The sequence below is a fragment of the Diadema antillarum genome, unplaced genomic scaffold (assembly GCF_040938485.1).
Source record: "Diadema antillarum isolate AM-2024a unplaced genomic scaffold, OU_Dant_1.0 seq00000014_RagTag, whole genome shotgun sequence".
NCBI lineage: Eukaryota > Metazoa > Echinodermata > Echinoidea > Diadematoida > Diadematidae > Diadema > Diadema antillarum.
Window position 1 is genome coordinate 103,060 of NW_027271134.1, and position 23,632 is coordinate 126,691.

Below are 23,632 nucleotides of genomic sequence, written 5' to 3' on the forward strand. Positions count from 1 at the left end.
AAATCACCAAAAATAAAAACATGTTTGCTTTCATTACCTATCTTATGGAGATATAAATCCAATTCATCACAAAATAATTCACAATTCAGATCAGGAGGTCGATAAATTAAACCTATAATAACGTTTTTAGAGATTGGGTTCTCAATTTCAATAAATAACGTTTCTGCATATCTTAACGTGATTTCAGAACGGATTTTGAACTGTAAATTTTGCGCAATATAAAACGCAACACCGCCACCCCTTTTTCCTTGACGATCAGCCCTAACTAATTTATGATTGGGTAAATTAAAGATATCTGGGGAGTTTTTATGTAACCAAGTTTCACTTATTCCAATAACAGAAAATTCAAAATTGTTTAAAGAGTGCAAAAGATTTTCCAAATATTCAAAATTTTTATTCAAACTCCTAGAGTTTATATGAAGAAGTGAAATATTATCTGAACTATACGATACAATATCATTGAATTCAAGGGGTGTGTAATATTTACTGTCGCGCATAGGCATAATGTCAGCAGGAATATCGGGGGTATTCACATGTGACGACGCCATTCCGTAATACAGAGATGTAAATTACCGGAGATTTGAGAGACAACAACTGCATAGGTGCTAATGTGCATTTTGCAAGTGCATACTACTGTGCAGGTGTGTGTGCAAAGTGCAAATGTGTGTGGGGTTTCAATATACAATACAAAATTTGGTACAATTAGACCCATCTTGGTCACACTTACAATAATTACTAGTACGCAATTACAACAGATCACCAGGGGATAGCCGGACCACTCAGTATAAAGGTGTTGTGTTTTAAAACACGTACAGACAGAGAATTCAAGGACCGTGACACTTGCCCATTTAAAGTTCAGGGAGACTTTCCCGTATACAGGGGGGGGGGGGGGGGAGGGGAGTAAAGGGGAGTAAACAGTAAAGGTACATTTCTTGCAACATCTGTATTGGCTATTGAATGTGGGACTTTTAACCATGCACCCATTAACACACGTATCAGAAAAAAAAACAGTACAAATACTGAATGGAAATCAGGGTGTTAATAGCAACCCGTTTAACATGCGTCAAACGCAGGTGCTACTTGCAGTGGCTTAATTACCATTGGAGATCAGTCGGCCGTGGCGCGAAAAAGCAGCCACGCCTCGTGTCGACACACAACATGTGAACGATTATACATTCATGGAAACTGCTTACTGTACATGTATAATACGGACGTCTTATCAATGGGTTCGGAGTTTCAACAGGTGATTCGTAGAACAAAGGGATTTTTTTTTTTCCGGACAGTTCACAGGAGGATAAATATCTGCCAAAGCAGTGAGGGATGTGCTGTACTAAAAATAATAATAATAATAATACAAAATCGGAGTTCAATACCAAAAAGTGTGGGAGGTTTAAAAGAACCATCTACCAGTTATAAATTAAAAGAGATTAGTGACTTTCTTTAAAAATTTAAAGTTATGGGTTCAAAAACATTTTGAAACTATGAAGTGAAATATGTGGGTAGAAATGTCTGGCTTCAATCTATACGTGAAAAAATGAGGTACTATAAACTGTCACCATACTGTGGAGAATGACCAGGTGGTGGATGAGCATAACCTTGCAAAATTGAACCGTGTATCCCTAAAATGATGACCGAAAAAGGTTTTCTTTTTTTCCCGTTAAACTTTTTTGATAACCGCCATCAAAAAAGAAAAAAAATATATATATATATATGTACATATGAATGTATATAATAGGAAATAAAAATGGTTGAAACAAACCATGGTTCTATCATTCATTACACACAGCGTTGGGAGTCACAGTGGATCAACAAGGAGGACAGATAGCGGAGGCGTGGAGGGGAAACCTCGCCCTGACATTGGTTTACGCACAAGACACGTAATTAACAACACATATATTTGTAGTGATGTTACAAGGTACAATTGAGTTCTACGGTTAAATATCGAAAAAGGAAAAATGTATGGAAGCTTAGTTGACAATTGGTTGACTTTAGATGTTCTTGCTCAATAACAATAAGTTGTAAGAAAAAGGAAAACTGTCAACCAAAGAGCTCCGGATGGGAATGTGCTTTGACATTCCCATTCCCAGTAATGGTGGACTTGGCAATTGAAGGCAACCATTTTCAATCAAAGATTACGTAACTTTTTTACGAGTCAAAGGCGATGCTCGTCAATAAATCCAACAGGGCAAATAAAATCTTCCTGTATGGTAGCTTTTTAATGGTTCCTGGAAGGTAGTGACAAACATACATTCTTTTCATGGCTAATGTGTTAAATTATTATTTTTTCTTTATTTGTTATTTTTTTTAACTCAACCAACGCCATTGTGCCTTACATGATCCTTAGCCACAATAAAACCAATACAAGTTGATCATGGGAGTCAAAGTGTCGAAGTATTTGACCCCTCCATACGAACAGGAAAAATGGCTCAAAAGACCGATATAAAATATTAGATATAATTTTTGCCGTGGTGAGGAAGGGGAGCCACGCCCTGTGTCTATATTTTAGACGTGTGTGGACAACTGTAAAGACTACACATTTGTTTGTTTTTTTATATATAATTATGGTTACGTTGCAGAAATAACTGAATAAAATCATTGGTTGACACAAATTCATTATACAAATTCATTACAAACTTTAGAGTTCCTTTATATGAAAACCAAAGGACCGTGGCCCTTGTCCAGTTAGGGAGGGGAGGGGGGGGGGGGAGTAAAGGGGGAGTGAAGGTACATTTCTTGCAATCTCTGTATTGACTATCAAATACGAGACTTTTAACCATGTACTCAGTACCCATTAAAAGACACGTCGAAGAAAAAAATACTGTACAAATATTGAATGGAAATCAGGGTGTACAAACAGGAACCCGTTCAACATGCGTCAGACACAGGTGCCACTTGCAGTGGCTTGATTAACATACAGAGATATAAGTAGGTCGTGGTGTGAAAGAGTAGCCACGCTCAGTATCTACACTAAACATGTGAACGATTACACATTCTTGCAAAATTCTGATAGTACACATGCATAGAATAAGAACGTTACGTCAGTGGGAACACCTCTGACTTTCACAAAGATGATTTGCAAAACAAAATAATTTTGTTGGGCAAGTACAGGGATAAATGCCTGCCAAAGCAGTGCAGGGGATACTATACTGAGAAAATCGAGGTTCAATAACAGGAAGTATGGAGGTTTGTAAAAACCGTTTGCCAGTTATCAGTAAACTTCAAATTGATTAGTAACTTTCATTCAGAAAGTTGGAGATATGGGTTCAAAAAAGTTTTGAAACTTAAAGGGAAACAGGCAGGTGCACCCAGAGCTCCTCGCAGTGGGCCCGCACCTGACAGAAGGCTACCTAGCATGTAGGGCTACCTAGCATGTAGTTGCTTGGAGGTGCACACTCAAGTCCGATTTACCCGCAGCCAAGTTTTGAGGATGACCAAAACTTTTTCCGGGTGAGTCCCGGGGATTGCCCGCAGAGAGGTCCACGCAGAACACCAGTAGGAGGCCCGTAGTTGCCGCATATCACAGGTAGTTGACCCGTTCAAGTATACGTAAAGTTGCCCGTGGATCTATGGGCCTAATGATATGCGCCGGAAGCGCGTGTCATCTGCGGGCATTCTACGAGCATAACACAGATGTTTTATTGGCGATTAGGAACGGTGTCGAAACTGCAAATATCCGTGTAGATGGTCATGCTGCGGGCGTGGAGTGGGTTATACGAGCAAATTGCTTGCATGCTGAGGGTCAGTTACTGCCTTTCTGCTGGTTAGTTGAGAGTCGGCTGCGGCCAAGATAATGAGATTCTGTGGGACTTCTGTCATATCAAATTCCTTAAGAGCCCCAGCTTGTCTTCTATCATTTTTGAGCCATTAAAAGGGATTTTTTCCACCGATTGAAGCTGTAAATCTATCAAACTGGTCTTACAGTAAAAATAAAAAAAAGTCGCGCAGTTTTGTCCCCAAAGTCATGATTTTCCATGTTTTTGTGAAAATGTGTCTGGTACGTTGTGATAGCAAATTATGTTCGCCTTCAAAAGGAATATACTTTAGTTGCCAAAAAAAAAAAGGGGGGGGGGCCTATTCAAGAGTAAAAGTATGATACACTGTTAGGCTATACTTATAAGAAATGACATGATCAAACTAATAGAAGGGGGCATTTAACCAGTGTGACCCCTTTTCATGGAATTACCCACATGGCTCTAGTATCAACGAATTTCATTTCTGTCATTCTAAAATCTTAATTATACAAAATATTACGGGAGACATAATGTAGGCCTATTCCACACGTGTTACATAAAATGATTAGGGCCTATATAAATACAAATACAATACTGATGGTATAATTATTCTCTACGATAAGTAAACCATTGCTTGTAGCATATCATTTTACCCCAAAACAATGCACACTTTCAGTCTATATAGTCTTAATTTCGGGATCAATGCAATTTACGTTTTGCACAGTGTTTCTACCTGTTTCGGCATTTTATTCAGAGGGTTTATGAGATTGATCAAAGACGACGAGTATTCGTGTAGTGCCCTGCCCTGTACCAGCATCGGGTCTACGCTGTACGTCACGAACCGCTTGATGGCGGTATGTATTGCACAATGTGTTTATGTGGCTTTTTGCTTGCATGCATTTGTCATGCTGGCATTACCCTACCTCAGTATCCTGCTGCATTTCATTGTGTCTGATATGCGATTTACTGATCGAATAGGGAGAATCAAGTAGTGCACCCTATGTTCTTACAATGCCCAGTATTATAGGTGATATATCATGAGTTCGACAAGTGGCGCCTTTACACTCAGCAGCTGTGCCAAAACCTGGCATACGATTATTCCGTATGTTCCCAAATCAGTGGTCTTCTTAGACGGTCCTCTCGCCGAGGCGCTGCACTGGACGGCAGGTGCAGCCTCGCTGTTTCAAGCTGGGGCTCTCAATATCAAAGAATTTTCATCATTTGAGGTACAAGATGTAGGCCCAATGTGTGCGACGTGCAATGAATCCTTAGAAAAGATATGGCTGATATTAATGATGTTGTACGTAACTGACTTATAGTAATGCCTAATGGTATGTCTTGATCTTGTGTTTGAAGCGAAAAACTGACCCAGCAAATGTCATTACTAATATACAGTAAATTTACTATAAATGAGAAGTTTTTCGCGGAATTAGACATAAAATATGTACTTGTCGGTCAAGTAGGGTGGTATAAATGCCGAACCCCATCCATGGCGCGGCGCTCCGTTGCATGTACAGTTGAGTTTTTGCGTGAATGCTTTACAACTTCCAAGTGACTGTAAGTGTTTTCACAATTTCACTCAGAATCTCCTCATCATGCCTCTGTTTTTGTGTTGATACAATTTAGGGGCCTATGTTTATTATTTTATCAAGGAATGCGTGTTCCAAGACTATCTCTCGAGAGTGAATTATCTTTATCAAAATAGAATTAACTCCATCAAATGAAATTGTGAATGCTATATGTACATCATGTAATAAACATATTTGATGGTGGCAGAAAATAACTGTCTTTATGTGCCATGGTGGAAACCCCTACCTTGTGTACCACATTATTCTAAGATACCAACATAGTCATGCTTTGAGAAAACATTCTGTTTTTCAAATCTATGACTTCTATACAGATTTCTGTTAAGCTGGACATGTAGTGAGCTAAGAAAAGTTGTAGAGAAAATGCTAAGCTTTGCTTTGATGAAAATTGTATGACAAATCGATGATTGATTTTCTTTGAAATGACCAGTAGCTACATTACTGTAAAGGTACGACTTTTGCAGACAAAATAGTGACAGAAACATAGAGTTTACACGCAAATCTATGAAGGAACACTGCTTGATAGTCAATCACCACATAAAATGCAAGAGCGAGATGAACAGAAGTGCTAGAAAAGCTTTCATTGTACTGTGGCATTTGGCGATTTATCGATTGGTTTGGGCGGGTTTGTGGGTTTGAGCAGAATATGCGAAGTTGGCACGCCATCGACGGAGTCGGACATGCGAACATGGCACAAAATAAGTTAAGCAGATTTTTGACTGTTATAGTCTCTTGGTCAATGGTTGTTATTTCATATATGGCAGAGTTGTTCCAAAGAGGAGAAAAAAGGTGTCTTCATCATCAGTGGACAGATATGCTCCACCAAGCAAGAGATTCTGGAGGACATCATCAAGGCCAGCCACTTCCAACACTGTACACTGATCACATCTCTGCCTGAGTCACTCCACCAGCACCTGACAGAGGATGGGGTGTCTGGGGCTGGGGAGGGGAATGACTTCTCTCATTTCCGTGACATCGAAAGTAGAATGCGAGGATGGATGCGACACAAGGTATCTATATAAGAAAGAGTTTACGGCTTTGACGTTATGTCAGTGTAATAACTGTCATGCCATTTTATTACATTTCACAATGAACATGCAGCAGAGTGAATTTCAGCTGCTCTCTCTCTCTCTCTCTCTCCAGATCTATCTCCCACACCTTCAAGATATCTTATGAGATCAATGCAAAGAAAGCTGTCTGCCATACAATTGCCCAGTTCAATTTAGTTTGATTCAAACGTAAATTGTTTTGAATAGACATAAGCTTCTTTTCAAAGTTATTTAAAGAATATGCCTTTCTGTAGATTTTGATCGCCTGTACACAAAATGCTCAATAGCTACTAAATTCCTCTGTGAATGTGAATTCCGTTTATTCTTGATAGTTAAAAAAAAACCCAAAACATGCTTTTTAAGGTTACTGGTAAAAACATTTTGTCAGGAGTTTGATGCAAGGTCATGTAAAAGTATCTTCTTGGGAAAAAACACATACTTACACTCAAAGCATTATTGTGACAGGTTTTGATTTGATAGATTTTCAAATCATAACTCAACAGAAATTCTATCTTGTATTTAATCATTGAACTGTTTTATTTTATGCCATCATCTATATCACATCCAGTCAACCATCTATGAAACCGATGTGGTACATGTTCCTCTCTCAGTGGCCTGTGTGTCGCCAACCTTATTCTTCTTACCATCGTTCACCAGTCTCTTCCCCCTTCTGGATACAGACATGCCTGTCATCAAAGCACATCAAGAAAACTTGGTAGTGATGTTATTTTGATGACCTTAGCTTGTAATATATTTTTGTGTTTGTTGGTTGACTTCACTGAGCTAATTTACAACATTTAGTAACAGTATGTGAATTGCAAGTGCATCTCGTAATGATGGGGAAAAGTGATCACCATACTTTCCTATTCATTAAATGAAATATCAAATATCAAGTGAAATGTCAGTTAACCATACACTCCTCAATTAGAGAGGTAATTCTCATGCGTGTTTGTGCACTACAGAGGGTGTGATTTTTTGAAGGGAACAGGTTACATATCGTCGCTGGGGTGACAAGACCTTGTATCTGCAATTTTGGTGATTAAGACTCTTTTGCATTAATGATCAGATAATCATTTAAGTGATGTCCTGTAAAAATCCTAGCTGTCTTACCCCAAAAATGAAGCCACCACAGCATATCAAAAGAATGTCTATCCCATTGGATACAGTGCTTTTGCTGCCATGTTTGTTTTTTTGTTTTTTTGTTTTTTTTTTGACTCTCCTGAACATTTGACATTTTGCAGATACGAGGTCTTGTCGTGTGTTAGAATAATGGAATAGCTTCTTGATTATCTCAATAAGATGTGTAAATCAAAGCAAACTGTGTTTGTCAATGTGTCTTAGATTTCAGACTGTTTAAATTGCACTATTTGACTATTTCATCTGCACATTATGCAATATCCTGAAATGTGCTGTGCAGAAGCATCAGAAACTTTTCCAGCAGATTAAAACCTTGTTTTTACTTGTGATAAAATCACTCAAATTCATATTCCATTAATATTTCCACCTTAAAAAAAAATTAAAAAAAGAAAAAAGATTACCTGAGAGAAGAGTAAAGTTCATCAGGGACTAACCAGACCTAGCAACAGCCAATGATGCAGCATAACATTATAATTGGATTTACACAAAATGTGCTGGTATTTAAATGCATATTATCACCTGGGAAAATAATTGTTAGCCAGGTTGTCTGGATAACACACATATGAATTAGCATGGTGATCTGTTTAAAACGTGTATGCTGCACTGATTCTCTATCACAGTGTCCTAGGGGACTGGCCCAACTCCTTTCTTATACTTATATTGAATAACATATCTGCTAAATGTATTACAGTGTAACTACACACTTCTGTTAGGAGACGCTCAAAGGGGTTGTTGTAACTTTACTATGTGATTATAACGGCAAAATTTGTGTCCACAAGAGCAGTCTTTGTGTATGTTGTAGTAGTAGGGGTAAAAAGATGCTATTTTGGAGCATATTAGGTGGTAGATCAAAAGTCAAGAGGCTAAGAAGTTAGGATATCAAGTCACTTTTCCATTAGAATTTCAAGGCATAGTTTTGTCCTTGTGGCTTTACTGTATTTTGAGGGATATTTTCATCATGAAAATTGTGCTCATATGCAGAAATGAACTGCATGATCACATGTACAATGGAGATGATTCACAGCACATTTGTCACCTCATTATTTCCTTGTACAATGCTTTCTGTGGACTTTCTGTCTTGTAATTGTCAATTTAGAGCATTTGAAACAAGTAGCTATTTGCAAAGAGAAGCCTTCAAGGTTGAATGATTTGCATTTGTACTTGCACTAGATTCAATTTCGAAATTCTTGGACAAGAAGATATTCAATATTATTTTCTCATTATTGTTCTTGTCAGGAATATATCAATGTAAATGACAAAAATGCCTTTTAGGCAGAACTAAAATGGGAGTGGGGCAAGTATGGTATATACTGTAACTTTTCACATATTATTTGATATTCTGGAAAAGTTGTATATAGGCCTATGTAGCTTCATTTTAACTATTTCTGTAGACTGATGAAATATGTTGATGTTTGCATTATGATTGATGTCTAATCCCTGTCAATGTAGGTAGAAAGAAAGTCCCCTGAGAGCCTGACAGATGTTGACATTGGCATTCTTCCAACTGAGCTCCAGGATGATCTGAAGGTTGGTGTAATATCTATATTCAACAGATCACTGTGTGTAGTCCATATGAGATGAATCACGTTGTGTTCTTTCTGTATAATCATATTCTTGATGGAGTTTTCTTTTATTCTTGCAGGAGGATGTATAAGCTTAAGAAACACTTCAAATTCAGGTGATCGGTGGAACAATGTTGTAGACAATGAAATTCCAACAGTTAGAGGCAGATATGACTTCTGCAGATTATGTTGTTCTAAGCCTATGTCTTATAAAATTTACGCTTACATTGTTCAAAGCATGCACATCAATGATGATGATGTATCATCAGATATCTTCTTAGATAGTATGTCATATATTTGGTAAAGTTGCTACTGGCTTGAGACGAGAGACAAAAAGGCACAAAGATAGATTTTCGTGTTATAAGCTTGATAATTGTACACATCCTTTATGGATATGTGTGTTTCTTTTCATGAGATGAACTGTCTACCTTGGTTAATGAGTCCCATCTACCAAAGTATGGGCATGAGAATTCAGACTTCAGACTATCCCTATTATAATTAACTCCTCTTCTCTGGCACAGCATTTGACCTTCCTCCTCCAATACAAAGAGGTTCGAGGACCCTTTGTCAGCATATTAAAGGCATGGTTTAACAATGTTTGCAGCTTGGCTGATATGACCTACAAGGGCCTACTTATCTTTATGCCCCCTAAGTCTCTTATATTGTGTAATTTTGAAGCTTTGAAAAGTAAAGTTTGACATGACACACTTATTGTTTCAAAACAGTCAAATCTGTAAAAGACTTGATTTACCATAATCAATCTTTCTCTTCTTTTTTTTATCCAGGCAATAGTACTGAGATAGACTATTTCATTGGCATGGTGGCTGTTATCACTGGTATCTTGAGAGTGACAGCATAATTCTGAATTCGGTTGATTGTGTTTGAGTATGGCTCAGACTTTCTTGTACTAGTCATTTAGCTAAAGTTTGAATTTCTTTCTCTTTGAGTTGCTGTAATATTACACAGTGTCTCTGATAGAATGAAGTCTAATGAACTACAAGCTCATCAGGAAATTGTCATCAGAACTCAAAGCAAAGTTGTTTTATAGATGAAGGAGAATTATTATGTTGAAAGTGTATTTCACGATTATGTGTGCTATACAGATGTTGATATCTACTTTGAGCTGTCTATGTGAGACACTTGATATCAATGAAGACATCTACTGCTTGGGGCCCACCAGCAGGATAATTGCTACAGAGCTAGCCCACCTCACGTCAGCACGTAACAGGAGGAAAGTAAGCCATTCATTTGAAACTCTTTCTCATAGTATAGATTCTACCATTTCTCAAATTTACCATATTTTCATATATTACTACATCATAGCACACATAGTAGTACATATGCCATTTACTGACTGTTGTTAGTACGTACTCCTTGATTCATAACCAGATAGGTTATCCCTCGTTCTTGAAGTGCATATGCAGCATACATTTCAGCTTGTCTGTTTGTCTTTCTGTCTGTCTGTTTGCATATTTGCCCTCTAAGCTCACTATCACACTTAAAGAAAATTCATACAGATTTTGTACGTAATTGGCCTTGCCTAGGTATGCTTCTTCAGGTATAGATGCATTGACTGCATTTTTGGCAAAATCCGACATGATCAATAGTTACAATAGTGATGACGTACGAGGCTGAAAGCATCTCAGTGAACTATGGGCTGTAGTAGAATTGCTGTTAGTCTCTAATCTGTAACAAGCCATATCAGCTGTATCTCACTGATATCTACCAAGGACATCAAAGCATGTAACAAGAATACAGAGCACAAGAAATGTATGCATGCAGTCAATCATGGTCCTGTAACAGCACTTGTTCCTACTTGGTGTTTCGTTTTGCAGTGGTTATGGGGGAGATTGCATTCTCAAAGCACTTATGAAATTATATCTTCACAAATCCAACTCTTGTTACATTTGTTTCCACTGACATCTAGGCAGCAACAAAGCGAGCCAGTATATTGTTTTTAGACCGTACCTTAGACTTGGTGGGACCCACTAGTCATGGCAGGGAGTCACTGGCAGATAAGATTATGGCTGTTTTACCTGCCCTCAATGGACACTCTTGTGATGTAGCTGTTGACATGTCGGACTTGTGTTCCAATGGAAGGTAAAGTGACATGATTTGCCATTCAGTGAGTAGTACAGTGATTAAGTATTGTACTAGGAATATACATATAATATATACCAATATGCAGAATATTGTATGAAGGAAATTTCATTTTGGGCAATGAAAAAAAAGGAAAAATGGGATCTAAACAGATCAATTTATGCCTGAAGTAAACATAAAGCAGAAGACTCACATATCTTTGCCAAAGTTAGATCACAGAGATTATTTGTTTTTATTGTGAAAATTCTTTGAATAAACAAACTTACTATGCCCAGTGTAAAGGGAAGTAAAGCAGGGGTTGTGTAAACTTCAAATTTTCATGTATAATTATATCAACTTTATACAAGAGTCAATTCTGACTAATAATGAACCCATTCACAAACAAAGCTGTGCCACACTAATTCTAGACCCACATGTGATGTGATGTGAAATGTGCCTTTGAATGTGTGTGAATTGATTATATTTAAAACTTCAAATGATGAAGAGTTTCCTATTATCTCACATAGCCAGCTGGTAACACATGCTCTCATTGTAAAATTGTATAGCAACAACAACAAAATCAAGCCTAGACTTGAGTATTCTGGAGTTGTGCTCAATCAATAGTAAAATATGATTTGAATTTCAATGAGCTGTGCATAAGAGTAAGCTAATGAGGGAAATTATGAAGACATCTCCATATTTCAATGACTCTTTTATGAAATTATTGTGAAATGCATTTGCTGTATATTTTGCAGTGTTTCGTTTATCATCTCTCCGGTGGGAAAGTGCATACTTTCCCCTTGAAAAGGGATTCTGCTGTAAGAGTATAAAAATGTACTCTTTCTCATTCCGTCAATATGTTTCTTAATTGCAAATTCAGCCACATGTAAAATTGTCTCACAATTTTGTATTCGCAAACTGTTTGTTCTCTTTAGTAACTCTCTAATTCCTGTTCTGTTTGATTATGCCGACTTGACTTATGACTAGGTCTCTGTACAGATGTTTCCCGGGCTGATCGCATGAAGGGACTACAAAATATTCGTTGTGAAAGACTGTTTTAATTCAAGCAGGTGTCTACAGTGTGTTGTAATAAAAATCAATGAAAATAATGTCAAAAGAGGTGTAGCAGACCACACATCTGTTTTTGAACATCAAAAAAATGATTTCTGAAAAAACAAGAAGAGTACATTCATGGTTTGTCATTTTCTGTTTCATAGCAAGTACAACCCTCTAGTCTTGGCTCCAGGCTGTCTGGCCCATCCTCACCATCAACCTTCTGTGGATCTTTTAAAGGCACTCATTACAGCAAAACAAAAGGTGCTTGCTGAAGTCCAGAAATGGTGTAGTATCTCCTGCTTGCAACATAGTTTATGTATTTTTCTTTGTAAACTTTCTTGGTAAGTGTAATGTTTTGGTAGTATATCTTGATGAAACAAAGAGGAAGTGGACTGCACAAAAAGAGTGGATGTTAGTTCACACAGTGCGATCATATCATAGCCAATCATAGCCATGCCAATAATATTTCTGTGGCCTCTGTTTTAAAGCAACACAAATACCGTAGAAGTCTTCCTGAACCTGGTGATCCACTTAAATCAAAGTGACAATGGGATTAAATAGGATTGCCCTTAAGGGAAAAGAGAAAATTAGCAAAGATCTATTGAGAAGGCATTGAGATCATATTGCATGCATTGTCTGTTTGTGAGACACTGAACTGATCATGCATACATTACTGTGAAGCAACCCAAACTACATTGAAGGGTAGAAGCGCATGCGAATGCATGCATTTTAAAAAATCCACAAACAAACTGACAACAAAATGAACGAAGTTTTTGTGTGACCTAGGCACAATATCTTGATATAAACTCTATCCTGGTGGGAACTCTTTTTGGAACTCTTTTGAAATTGTTTGGATTGAATAAATCGTCAGGATGATGATATGAAAATAAACCTCTAATGCTGCTACGATGTAAGCTTTCTTGAGAAGGAAGCACATGATACCAAAACAGAATTTCACAAGAGGTTTGACAAGATGCTTCTCATACAAATGAATTCACTGTAATGTGAAATTTTTTAAAAAAGGGAAAATTTTCATTGAGACTACAAGAATTCATTTAAAATGTATCTGTGTTTACAAGTTAAATTATTAGTTTTAGAGATGACTATACCAATGTTTTTGCAGCCTGATTCAGCTACTTCATTAAATAATCAGACCATACTCTTTTGTATGTGTGTGTGTGTATGCGTGTGTGCAGGAAAGTCTGATGGATGTAAATCGCAGGGTTGTTGAAACAATAACAAGGGAAAGACTGCCCTTTGACCCAGCAGCAGCCAAGATAGGTCGAATCAATGCAGGCTCATTGAGGGCACACCTTCAGCTCTTCAAGTGAGTGTCAGTTTCAGTGACAAAAGATTTTTGTTTTGCTTTTGATTATATTTACTCAATATTTTGCCCTCAATAGAATTTGAAGATGTATATATCTTTTTTTCATTCTTTGTTTTAATCATGAATTCAGTATCACTTTAATTGTGCTTTAACTCTGATTTGTCAGGTATGATATTGTTTATGAGATTAAAGAATATTTTTAATAAAGCTTGCTGATGGTCTGGTGTGATGTAAATTAGTTATTTTGTCTTTTATCCCTGTTTTGAGTGATGAAGACAAACTATAGGCTGGTGTCTAAAACAACTTGGTGTCATATTGTATGCAGAATTATACTAATTATACTAAAATGGACATTTTTGCAGTATGGAAATTTTTTTTTGTGCATTTTATGATACCAGAAACTAGCACAAAAATTAAAGCGAGCGCATATTTTTGCTCGTTCAATGTACCACTATGTAGTGTCTTTACTCTGTGGAATTAAAAACACTAGAAATTCTTACTCGGCAGAGCACGAAAAATTACTCGCCCGAAAATATCTACTGTAACAGTAAAAGTCTTGTCTGAAGTATATGGTGTCTATTATAAGTGCAGTTGCAGAGAGAAAAACGAGAGAAATGAAATTTGATTTTGACTTGTTTTTGTCCGATTAGAGGAAGCTCTTCTGCATTCAGGAATTCTAGCCCACTGCTGCAGCTTGGATTAGCATGTGTGCACACCCTCACCAGTCCTACCCTCTCTCGCTGGGATGACCTACACACCAGTGAGAAACTCATGCTGCAGAGTTTGGGAGAAGGGAATGGTAGATCCATTGCCAGTCTCCTCTTAGACCTTCTTCAGAATCCAACCAAGCAGACAAGGTGGGTGGTGAGAATCCATTTAACCCTGACGTACCTACAAGTTTCTTGCGTGGTCAGCCTCTACTCACTGGAGAAACATTAAAAAAAATTTGGTTGTTGTATGGCGCGAGACAAATATCCTGCATACTTGGTAATTATAGAAATTAACTTCAGGGTACCGCCAGCATGCAAGTGCCTCTCAAATGGCCCTGTTTCAGATGCATTTTTTATGGGATTGCTTGATGCCAAAATTGGATCCGGTCTGGACTGCATCTCTTGTCAGGCCAACACACAAACAGCATACGTACACACTTATGAGAGACTTCATGAAATGGATATGAAAGTTTCTCATAGCTACGTATCAGCATCTTTGGCCATTCTGAGATTTATGTAAAGACTTTTATGTGATGACTTCATGAAACAGAGCCCAGGTTGAGTTGGGGAGAAGCACTGCGGGTGCTGTAGAGCTTGCTGGAAACTCCACCCAGGTCATGTCTTTCATCCAGGGGTATTTCCTATATGTGCGTTTGTGTGTTGGAAGGGAATTTGTCTTTCATTATTTCTGTTAACAAGAACCTAACTTGATTCTTTTGTTTTGTTTTTATACCTGAGAGCTACACAATAATGATGTTGGTGATTATGACAATATCTGATGCCTTGGCTTGTAGGAGCTTCACTTTTGTCCTTTTGTTGCGTAAGTGTGGAAGCTGCACCCCAAACTAACAAAAGTGTTCTTTTGCTTTATCTGTGTATAGGGGCTACACACTAGAGGAAGCAGTCCTTCTTATACTTCACGGTTACTCTTTGGTAGGAGATGAAGGAAACGGGAGCTTAGAAAAGGAAAGACAACTGCAGAAATTTGTCAGCCAGATGCTAACTCATGCCCCAGACAACTCGGAGTTACTAAGACTACTTGGTAAGACAATTTAGGAAGGATATAAGAAAGGTGACATACTCTAAACAGGAAGTACCGGTAGACAGACACATTAAAGGACAAGTTCACCTTCATAAACATAAGGATTTAGAGAATGCAACAATATTAGTTGAACACATCAGTGAAAGTTTGAGGAAAATTGGACAATCAATGCAAAAGTTATGAATTTTTAAAATTTTTGTGTTGGAACCGCTGGATGAGGAGACTACTACAGCTTGTGAGTCATATGCGTACAACAGTATAAAGAAAATGTAAAAGAAAATTCAACATATTTTCACTTTTTTCGCATAATAAAAGAGCTCTTGACTTGCCTCTTTCTAAAGGCAGGGGGAATAATATTACCCATAACATTTGTCGGTAACGAGTCAGGGGAATATGTACTTTTTTAAAAGATGGCATTTTGTGAAATTCTCTTTATATTTTCCTTATATTGTTGTACGCATGTGACATCTAAGTTATTCATACACTGCAGTAGTCTTCTCATCCAGCGGTTACTGCACAAAAACTTCAAAAATTCATAACTTTTGAACGGATTGTCTGATTTTCCTCAAACTTTCAATGATGTGTTCTACTAATATTGCTACATTCTCTCAATCCTTATGTTTATGAAGGTGAACTTGTCCTTTAACTTAAGGTTAATGGATAGAAAGGTAGAATATAATCAGGCGGATGTAATGATCAGAAGTTGGGTGTACGGGCAGTGAGATACGGAATATATAGATACATGTAGTTGGATATGCAGGAATGTATAACGAATAAGTGGGTACTTTAGTTAGATACATCAGTAGATTGATAGGATCTCTAGATAGAGACAGGTAGATAGATTGGTAGATTAATATTCAAGATGTTCAAGTTTTAAATGTATTTGTGGCCAGCAGACAAATTCATACATACATACATACATACATACATACATACATACATTCATACATAATTATGTAGGCAAATGGATGTGCTGATGGGTCTGTATATGGATAGATAGATGAGCATATGTTATGGGTGAAATTAAGGAGATATATATTAGGTAGGTAGATGGATTAAGAGATGGTAATAGCAATGAAAGATATGTAGATATGTAGACATGTGTAGAAATGGAAGTTTATGTGTAATAATGAAGCTGTAGGCGAAAAGTCATGTACAGAAGATGAAAAGGGACATGAAGGATTTTTTTTTTAAAGATTTAAAGCGGTCATGAAAGATTTCATACAGTAAATGGAGAAGGCTGTTCAAAGTGATGATAGGATGAAAGGTCAAGTTAAAGTTTATTTTTTCTTTGTTGTGTATATGGCATCAAATTTCAAAGAAGAAAAGCAAGCATAACAACTGGATAGTGGATATGATGTTGGGGAATTAGGTTTAAGACTTTCTAGTCAAATTTATTCTGTTTTCTTTCCTGCAAACTGGATTAAGTTGGTGAAAACCGGTCTGAGGCTTCTTCACAGAGGGCAGCAAAGGAGATCCTTCTGAAGGCAAAGTCCATCTCAAGAGCACGACGTCATCTCCAGAAATTTGAGTAAGTTTTTGATGTGTGAGTATATATTACCACTGGATTTATTACCACTGGACTTATTACTGCCCAAAATAGTCATGTAATAGATATTGACTGACTTACAATAAAATGGTCCAAAACAGTTTCTTCACATACCTTAAAAAGTAGGTGAACACTTAACGCCCTGAAATGCAAGGGCTGCAGAACCTTGTGTGTGTGTGTGTGTGTGTGTGTGTGGTAGCTGTGGGGTCAAGGGTCAATAGAAACCCCCATTGGTGGTATTGTGTAACTTAGTTTCACAGTGTTGAAGTAAAGTTGATCTTTGATCTGCTTTAGGATATCCTAGTTACATTAGTAACTAATATTAAATGTCATGAGAAGGCACCTGTATTTGATAACCCGTTGAGGACGGGCTGATTTTGCTACAACACGCATTTCCCATAGACACCTGCCTGAGTATACTTGGGACGAGTATTCAACAGGTTAATGATAGACAAATGGTCCATCATGCCATTCCTAATGGAGGCACTCTCTATGCTTTGTCTTTCCAGTGACCTGCTGCAGCCTGGTTCATTGTCTCAGCCAGCCTCCTTCACTCCATTGGTTAAACAGGTCATGGAAGCCATCTTTGACCCAGCCAAGCCAGATCTTGTTGACATTGAGTACAAATCCAGTGGATTCCGGGATCTTCTCAAGACAGGCTTCAGGTTAGGTCATTTTATCTAGCTACAGACCCTTTTAAACACCGTTCATTTAAGAACAAGAGTATTTTCATCTGAATATCATCAGCTTTTATATAAAATACTGCAAATTACAATTATCATCTCTGCATCTGGTAGTACAGGTAAATTGTATTGTGTGTAAATACCATTACAGATATTTAAAAAAAAATAGGACATAAGAAGTGATTTGAAGAGGCAATATGTCTACTTTCAATAGCTGAAAATTTCAACTTTTTTAGCATCACAGGTGACTCCCATTATGATGAATTCTTTTAGAGCATCAGCTTTCTTGTGCTATTTCAAAATTTTGTTATACTGAAGCAAATTTTTGCACCATGGACTTAAATGTTAATGATTTTGAGACCTGAATTTTTGCTTTGTTGTAATGGAATTTCCTCTTAAATGTGTTTGTGTAACAGGAACACTCTGTACTTATATTTGAAGTCAGGTTTTATGTGGAGAATGAGCTGTGATGTATGATTACCTTGTACTTTTAATTGCATAATTGCAGATTATTCATGAATGTAGGGAAACCCCGCCCTAGCGATCACAACCTCCTTCTGGTCTTCATGGTGGGTGGAGTCACTTGCTCTGAGGTGAAACTAATCAAGGACTCTGTCTCATCACTGTCACCTAACACTGAGGTAAGTTTAAAGCCAAGGGAAATGCGTTACATTTCTGCAGTCCAGAAATCATAGACTTCTTCTGGTTTCAATGCTAGAGCTGATTGAATGAGATGACAAAAACTATGGAAATTTACTTTTTGTTTTGATACAGATATGTCTAAAATGCTGAATTCTATTTTGTATATGCAGTTTACTCCAATCTTGGTTTTTAACTTGTAAATGCATAATCTGACATTTCCTTTGTTTCACGTGATGAATCATTAGGTTTTGCAAACCATTTCATTAGATGACATGATGAAAGGATGTTTATTAGTTGCTGTAAAAGATTTTAAACAGAGGACAATTTGTGTCAGAGGGTCAACATCAAACAGGATACCGGTATGTTTTACACACACCATCACACAAAGAAATTCCTGAATGAAAATAGGTGCATATAATTGTAACATGTAAACGTTTAAGTGATGTAGTGTTTGTGAATTTTTCCATGTTCTTTGATCTAAATCCAGGTCATTGTAGGGTCGACTCGAGTCTTGCGAGAGCCTGATGTATTGGGACACGTGTTTGGACAGACTTCTCTTTCATTCTAATCATTGCCAGCCATGACAGAACCCCTGTTGCCATGACAGTCACATCCATGTGATAGTCTTCAGCCTGGAAGTGTATTGCTCACATAGCTTACAAGCTGAATTAAACTATGACTGCAATATTTGATATTATGGAGAACTTTATGACCTACTGCTGACATTTTGAAGAACAAAATGCTCTTCATTTTCCGTTGTGTTAGATACATTCATAGTGGTATTCAGTGGACTGCAGACCTGAGCCACATTTCATAAAAAAGTTGATATGATAGCAACTTTTCTGGAATTGCTGTTGTCATGATAATGACAAAAATCCAGCTCTCTGATTGGCTGTTGCTATGGGAAGTTACCATTCCAGCAAGAGTTGCTATCCTAACATCTCTTGAAATGAGGCCCAGAAGTCTGTCATAATGTCTCTCTCAAGAGGTCATACACAAGAGATCTTGCATCTCCCAGACATATTTTATTTTCTATAAGAGGAGTATATAGGTTCGAAGAAACTTTCATATCATGGCTATAAAGATACATGGACAGCTGTATTTTAACAAGATTATTTCTCATGGGCCCACTAGACTTTGTTTTCCAGAAACAAATTTTGCAGTAAACAGTCTCTCTTAATTACCCCCACCCTGTATGGTGCCAGGGACAATGTCCTCAGGTTGTCCATAAGCCCCAAATTTTGTTTTGAAAACATAATTCAAAGCAAATCATTTTTGTGAATTTCCCTGAAGCTCAACTCTGGTACATTACATGAAGTGGAGATGTGCTGACTAGAATTTTGGCAAACTCCTTCATGGTAACATATGAAAAGTTAGTTACTATCATTTAAAAATTATATTTTCTGCCCATAACTTTGTGTCTCTTCAAAGTGAAGACGTAGTTCCCATATGCCTGCAGAACTGTTGATTTTTGCTCGTAAATCTACACACACCCCTTAGAAATGTGTGAAATAGCGCTGTAATGTCATGACTTCGGTTGGGTAATGACAAAAATGTAAAATATTAGCCAAAAAGAGTTTGCCGGTAGTACATGTATGACAGTCTCAGGGCATTCCCGATGGTTGTTACTACATGATTTTTTGCAATCATTGATAATTGACAAATTGGGCAACAGTGATATTCACTGATTTCCTTGGCTATGACTCGCAGGGAGCTTGCTTGGGCATGCTCAATCATCACATGGCATTCTACCTACCCACAATGCTGAGTGGGGAGAGCTCTTCTGGAATTGAAGTTTGATGTATGTACATTGTACTACAATTGAAATTGTTCTGCAATTGTGATTTCATAATACTACGTAACAACTCATCATCCTGGCAAATCGTATCACCCAAGTAAGTTTTAGGTATACCCTTTTGAATGTAGTGCAACAAATTACAAATGGTGGAAGATGAATTTTAAGTCCTTCTGGGACCTATGTTTTCACTTTAAATTCTTTTTGAAATATGAGTCTATGGATGAGCCCTGTTTTACTGTTGAGTTATGTTATCAGTACACAGACATTGTGGTTGGCATAGTATCTCTTGTTTGTGTTTTGTTTTGTTTTGTCCACTTCTGTTACATTAGAACAACATGTTACAATGTGACAATGCCCTTCCACTATTCAAGAAATAAAAGACCTCAGAGCTTTCCTCTTATTGATGTGGAATGGTTGTCATGACACTTTCATGGTCCCCCAAATCATAGTGTCAGATGGATTTGACTCAGTCGTTAGCATGTCTGCCGCCAGATCCAAGGGCCCCAGGTTTGATTCCATAGTCAAACTGAGCAACGTTGTGTGTAATCATATCATCCCCTCTAGTAAAAGACAAAACACCCTGTCCCTCAGATAAGACATGAAATGGAGGGCCTGTGTGTGAGAGAGTCACAACTTAAGCATGTAAAAGTTTGTGCTTCATCTTGTTCATTGCAAAGGGCAGATTGCATACCCCACTGAAGTGGTCCCGCCTTACACCCAACTAGACCCCATGGAAGACCAGCTAGGGCAACTCAAGTAGGCTATCCAACCATCTTCTCAGATGTCGTCAAGCAAAATTTGGACCGAAAATCTCTTGCTAAGAATTTAGTCTGCATTTCATTGAGAAATTAATAGTAAATAATTATTTGATGGACCACAGTAAGTATGAGTACTCATCTTGATGGGTCTTTTGTGCAGAAGGCAATGTTGTCTAGCAGCCTATTTGATCTGCATTCTGTGTCTTTACATACTAAGACCAATGCATATTGGTTAGCAGAGCTTTTGAAGGGTTGCTAACACTTTCTTCCACTGTAAAGAAACTGATTTACTACTGTTGCAGTCAACAGGGTAAGTAAAAGAGTTATGCCACTCACTCTCTTCACTTACTTGCATTTTTGTGAAAAGGGGACAATTTTTAAAAATTGAAAATGAGATATACAGCTATACATGTATTAGAGAAAGAGAAGAGAAATATGTAATTGGTATTTTACAGTTTGTATTGTGTTTAAATGTAGGTATATTGTACATGTATAGTAAATGCTGAGTGAATATCAGAATAAATGAAATGTGACTTGACATTGTGCACTACTCGACTTACACTACTTCTTATTCACAGTTTAAATCAGTCCTGCATCAAACGTCACATAAATGTCACACTAAACATAATTTGTTATGTGTGTGTGTGTGTGTGTGTGTATATATATATATATGTATATATAAGCATCAAAGACAAAATTGAAACCAAGTTCATGCTGTAATCACCAACACTTTATTTCAACACACAAAATTTTGAGCGATTCGCTCTTTCTCTAGTGTTTCTTGCGAATCGCTCAAAAAATTGTGTGCCGAAATGAACTTATGGTGATTACAGCATGAACTTGGCTTCAGTTTTTTTTTGTTGATGTTGTTATTACACCAACACGTGGACAACTTACTCTCTCTCTCTCTCTCTCTCTCTCTCTATATATATATATATATATACATGTGTATATATATATATATATATATATATATACATGTATATATATATATATATATATATATATACATGTATATATATACACTGTATGTACACAAAATTAAGAAATAAACTGGTAATGCATTTTTGGCCAATAAAGAATGAGTTTATTCGACTCAAATTTTCAGCGGCCTCTGCCTTCTTCAGGAGTCTTGACAATGACGGTATCAAAACAAAGCAAAACATTGTTTTGATACCGTCATTGTCAAGACTCCTGAAGAAGGCAGAGGCCGCTGAAAATTTGAGTCGAATGAACTCATGCTTTATTGGCCAAAAATGCATTACCAGTTTATTTCTTCATTTCTTCGTGGAGCCAGTACGTGAATTCTCAACAAGTTTTATATATATATATATATATATATATATATATATATATATATATATATATATATATATACATGTATATATGTCTATATGCACGCACATGTAGGATGCTGTGTGGTGTGAAATGTGTGTTTTTCTGTGGTCCAAATCCTGTCATCACCCTACTTTTCCCTATCATCTCCATGGATGCAGGATCTATCATTTACTCCTTCATTGAGTAGAGATTTACATTGAAAAAAAAGTGCCTCGGTGCTGAAGGGCCTTCCAACTTATTTGCTATAGTTACTGAAGTTTGTTATCTCACATTGGTCTTTTCAAAGTTGTATACTGAAGAATTAAAAATCCTCAATATTGTGACTAGAAATATAAAGTAGACATGTGGCAGATACCATTGGATATCAATAAAATGTTCATGATCATACCATGCCTTAGAACTATGATGATGAATGTTTTTTGTTCAAGAAACAAACGTTGAGAGCATGAGATCATGAGATCATTGAATCAGTAATGCATATTTATTGCAATGATAAGGAGGAATGAGGGAGATGAAAGGGGATGGAGTTGAGAAAAATGAGTGTTCTTTTGCCGTCAGTCAGTTCCAAGCAGAAATGACAACTTGAAGGTAAAGGAATACACCCTTTTCCTCAACTTTCCACTCCCAAGCAGAACAACTTTAAGGTGATGGAAGAGAAAAGATGAGTGGAAAGGTAGGAAAAAGGAGGTTTGTTCGTTTGTTTGTTTGGTTGTTGTTGTTGTTGGATTTGTTTTGTTTTGATTCTGAGTTTGCTGTAATTTCGAAAGGAGCAATTTGATGGAAATGAAGAGAATAGATGAGTGGAACATTGAGAAAAGGAGTTTTCTTTTGCGCAAGTGGTGTATAGTGTGGCGCGGAACTAATGTCTTGAATGAGATGAAAGAGGATATAGAGTGCACGGAAACTGGAGAAAAAGGAACGGGATACTCGAAATTGTGGTGCATGTTAGTTTAGAGCGGAACGACATTAACAAAAATGTACGCATAAAGTTAAGAAAAGGGGTGGTTTTCTGTTTGTTTTTTGTTTTGTTTTGCTTGGTGTTTTTTTTTGCCGTAACTTATATATGTATTTGACTGAAACTGTTTGAAGGAGTTGACAGAGGGTCGACCAGTGAAAATCACAAAAAAGTGTGTATTTTCTGTAATTTTGCAAAAACTCGAAGGAGATGAAAGAGGATAGATAAGTGCAAAACATTACGAAAGGATATATTTTGAGATACGTAGTTTCGAACGGAACTACAGGAACGAAATGAAATAAATTAGAGGCGCAGAAAGCCAACGAAAAGTGGTTTTCTTTTGCTGTTCTTACCAGAACTACATTGAAGGAGATTAAAAAGAATATTGTATAAGAGTAGAAAGCTGAGGAGAAAGGAGTATTCTTTTTTCTGTAAATTAGTGGAACTACGTAAAGGGGGTGAAAGATGATAGAATCTGATGAGTAGAAAGTTTAGGGAGGAAAGTATTCTTTTGCCGTATAAATCAGTTCCGAGCGGAACTTGATTGTAATGAAGGAAACGAAAGAGGATATATAGCTAAATGTAGACTTCAGAAAAAAAAGAAGAAGATTCTTTTGCAGATTTCATATA

At 37.1% G+C, this 23,632-nt stretch overlaps 1 protein-coding gene across 1 annotated transcript; it reads left to right on the forward strand.

Moving 5' to 3' along the window:
- The first annotated feature begins 4,634 nt into the window (after positions 1-4,634).
- Positions 4,635-21,232, forward strand: LOC139725057 (sec1 family domain-containing protein 2-like). Its single transcript, XM_071636145.1, has 14 exons — positions 4,635-4,957; positions 6,082-6,327; positions 6,935-7,081; positions 8,953-9,030; positions 10,169-10,300; positions 10,993-11,165; positions 12,362-12,461; positions 13,397-13,527; positions 14,178-14,384; positions 15,119-15,279; positions 16,708-16,810; positions 17,338-17,493; positions 18,020-18,152; positions 18,641-21,232. The coding sequence occupies exons 1-14, from the start codon at positions 4,769-4,771 to the stop codon at positions 18,719-18,721; spliced, it is 2,037 nt and encodes a 678-aa protein (XP_071492246.1). The 5' UTR covers positions 4,635-4,768; the 3' UTR covers positions 18,722-21,232.
- The last annotated feature ends 2,400 nt before the right edge of the window (positions 21,233-23,632 follow it).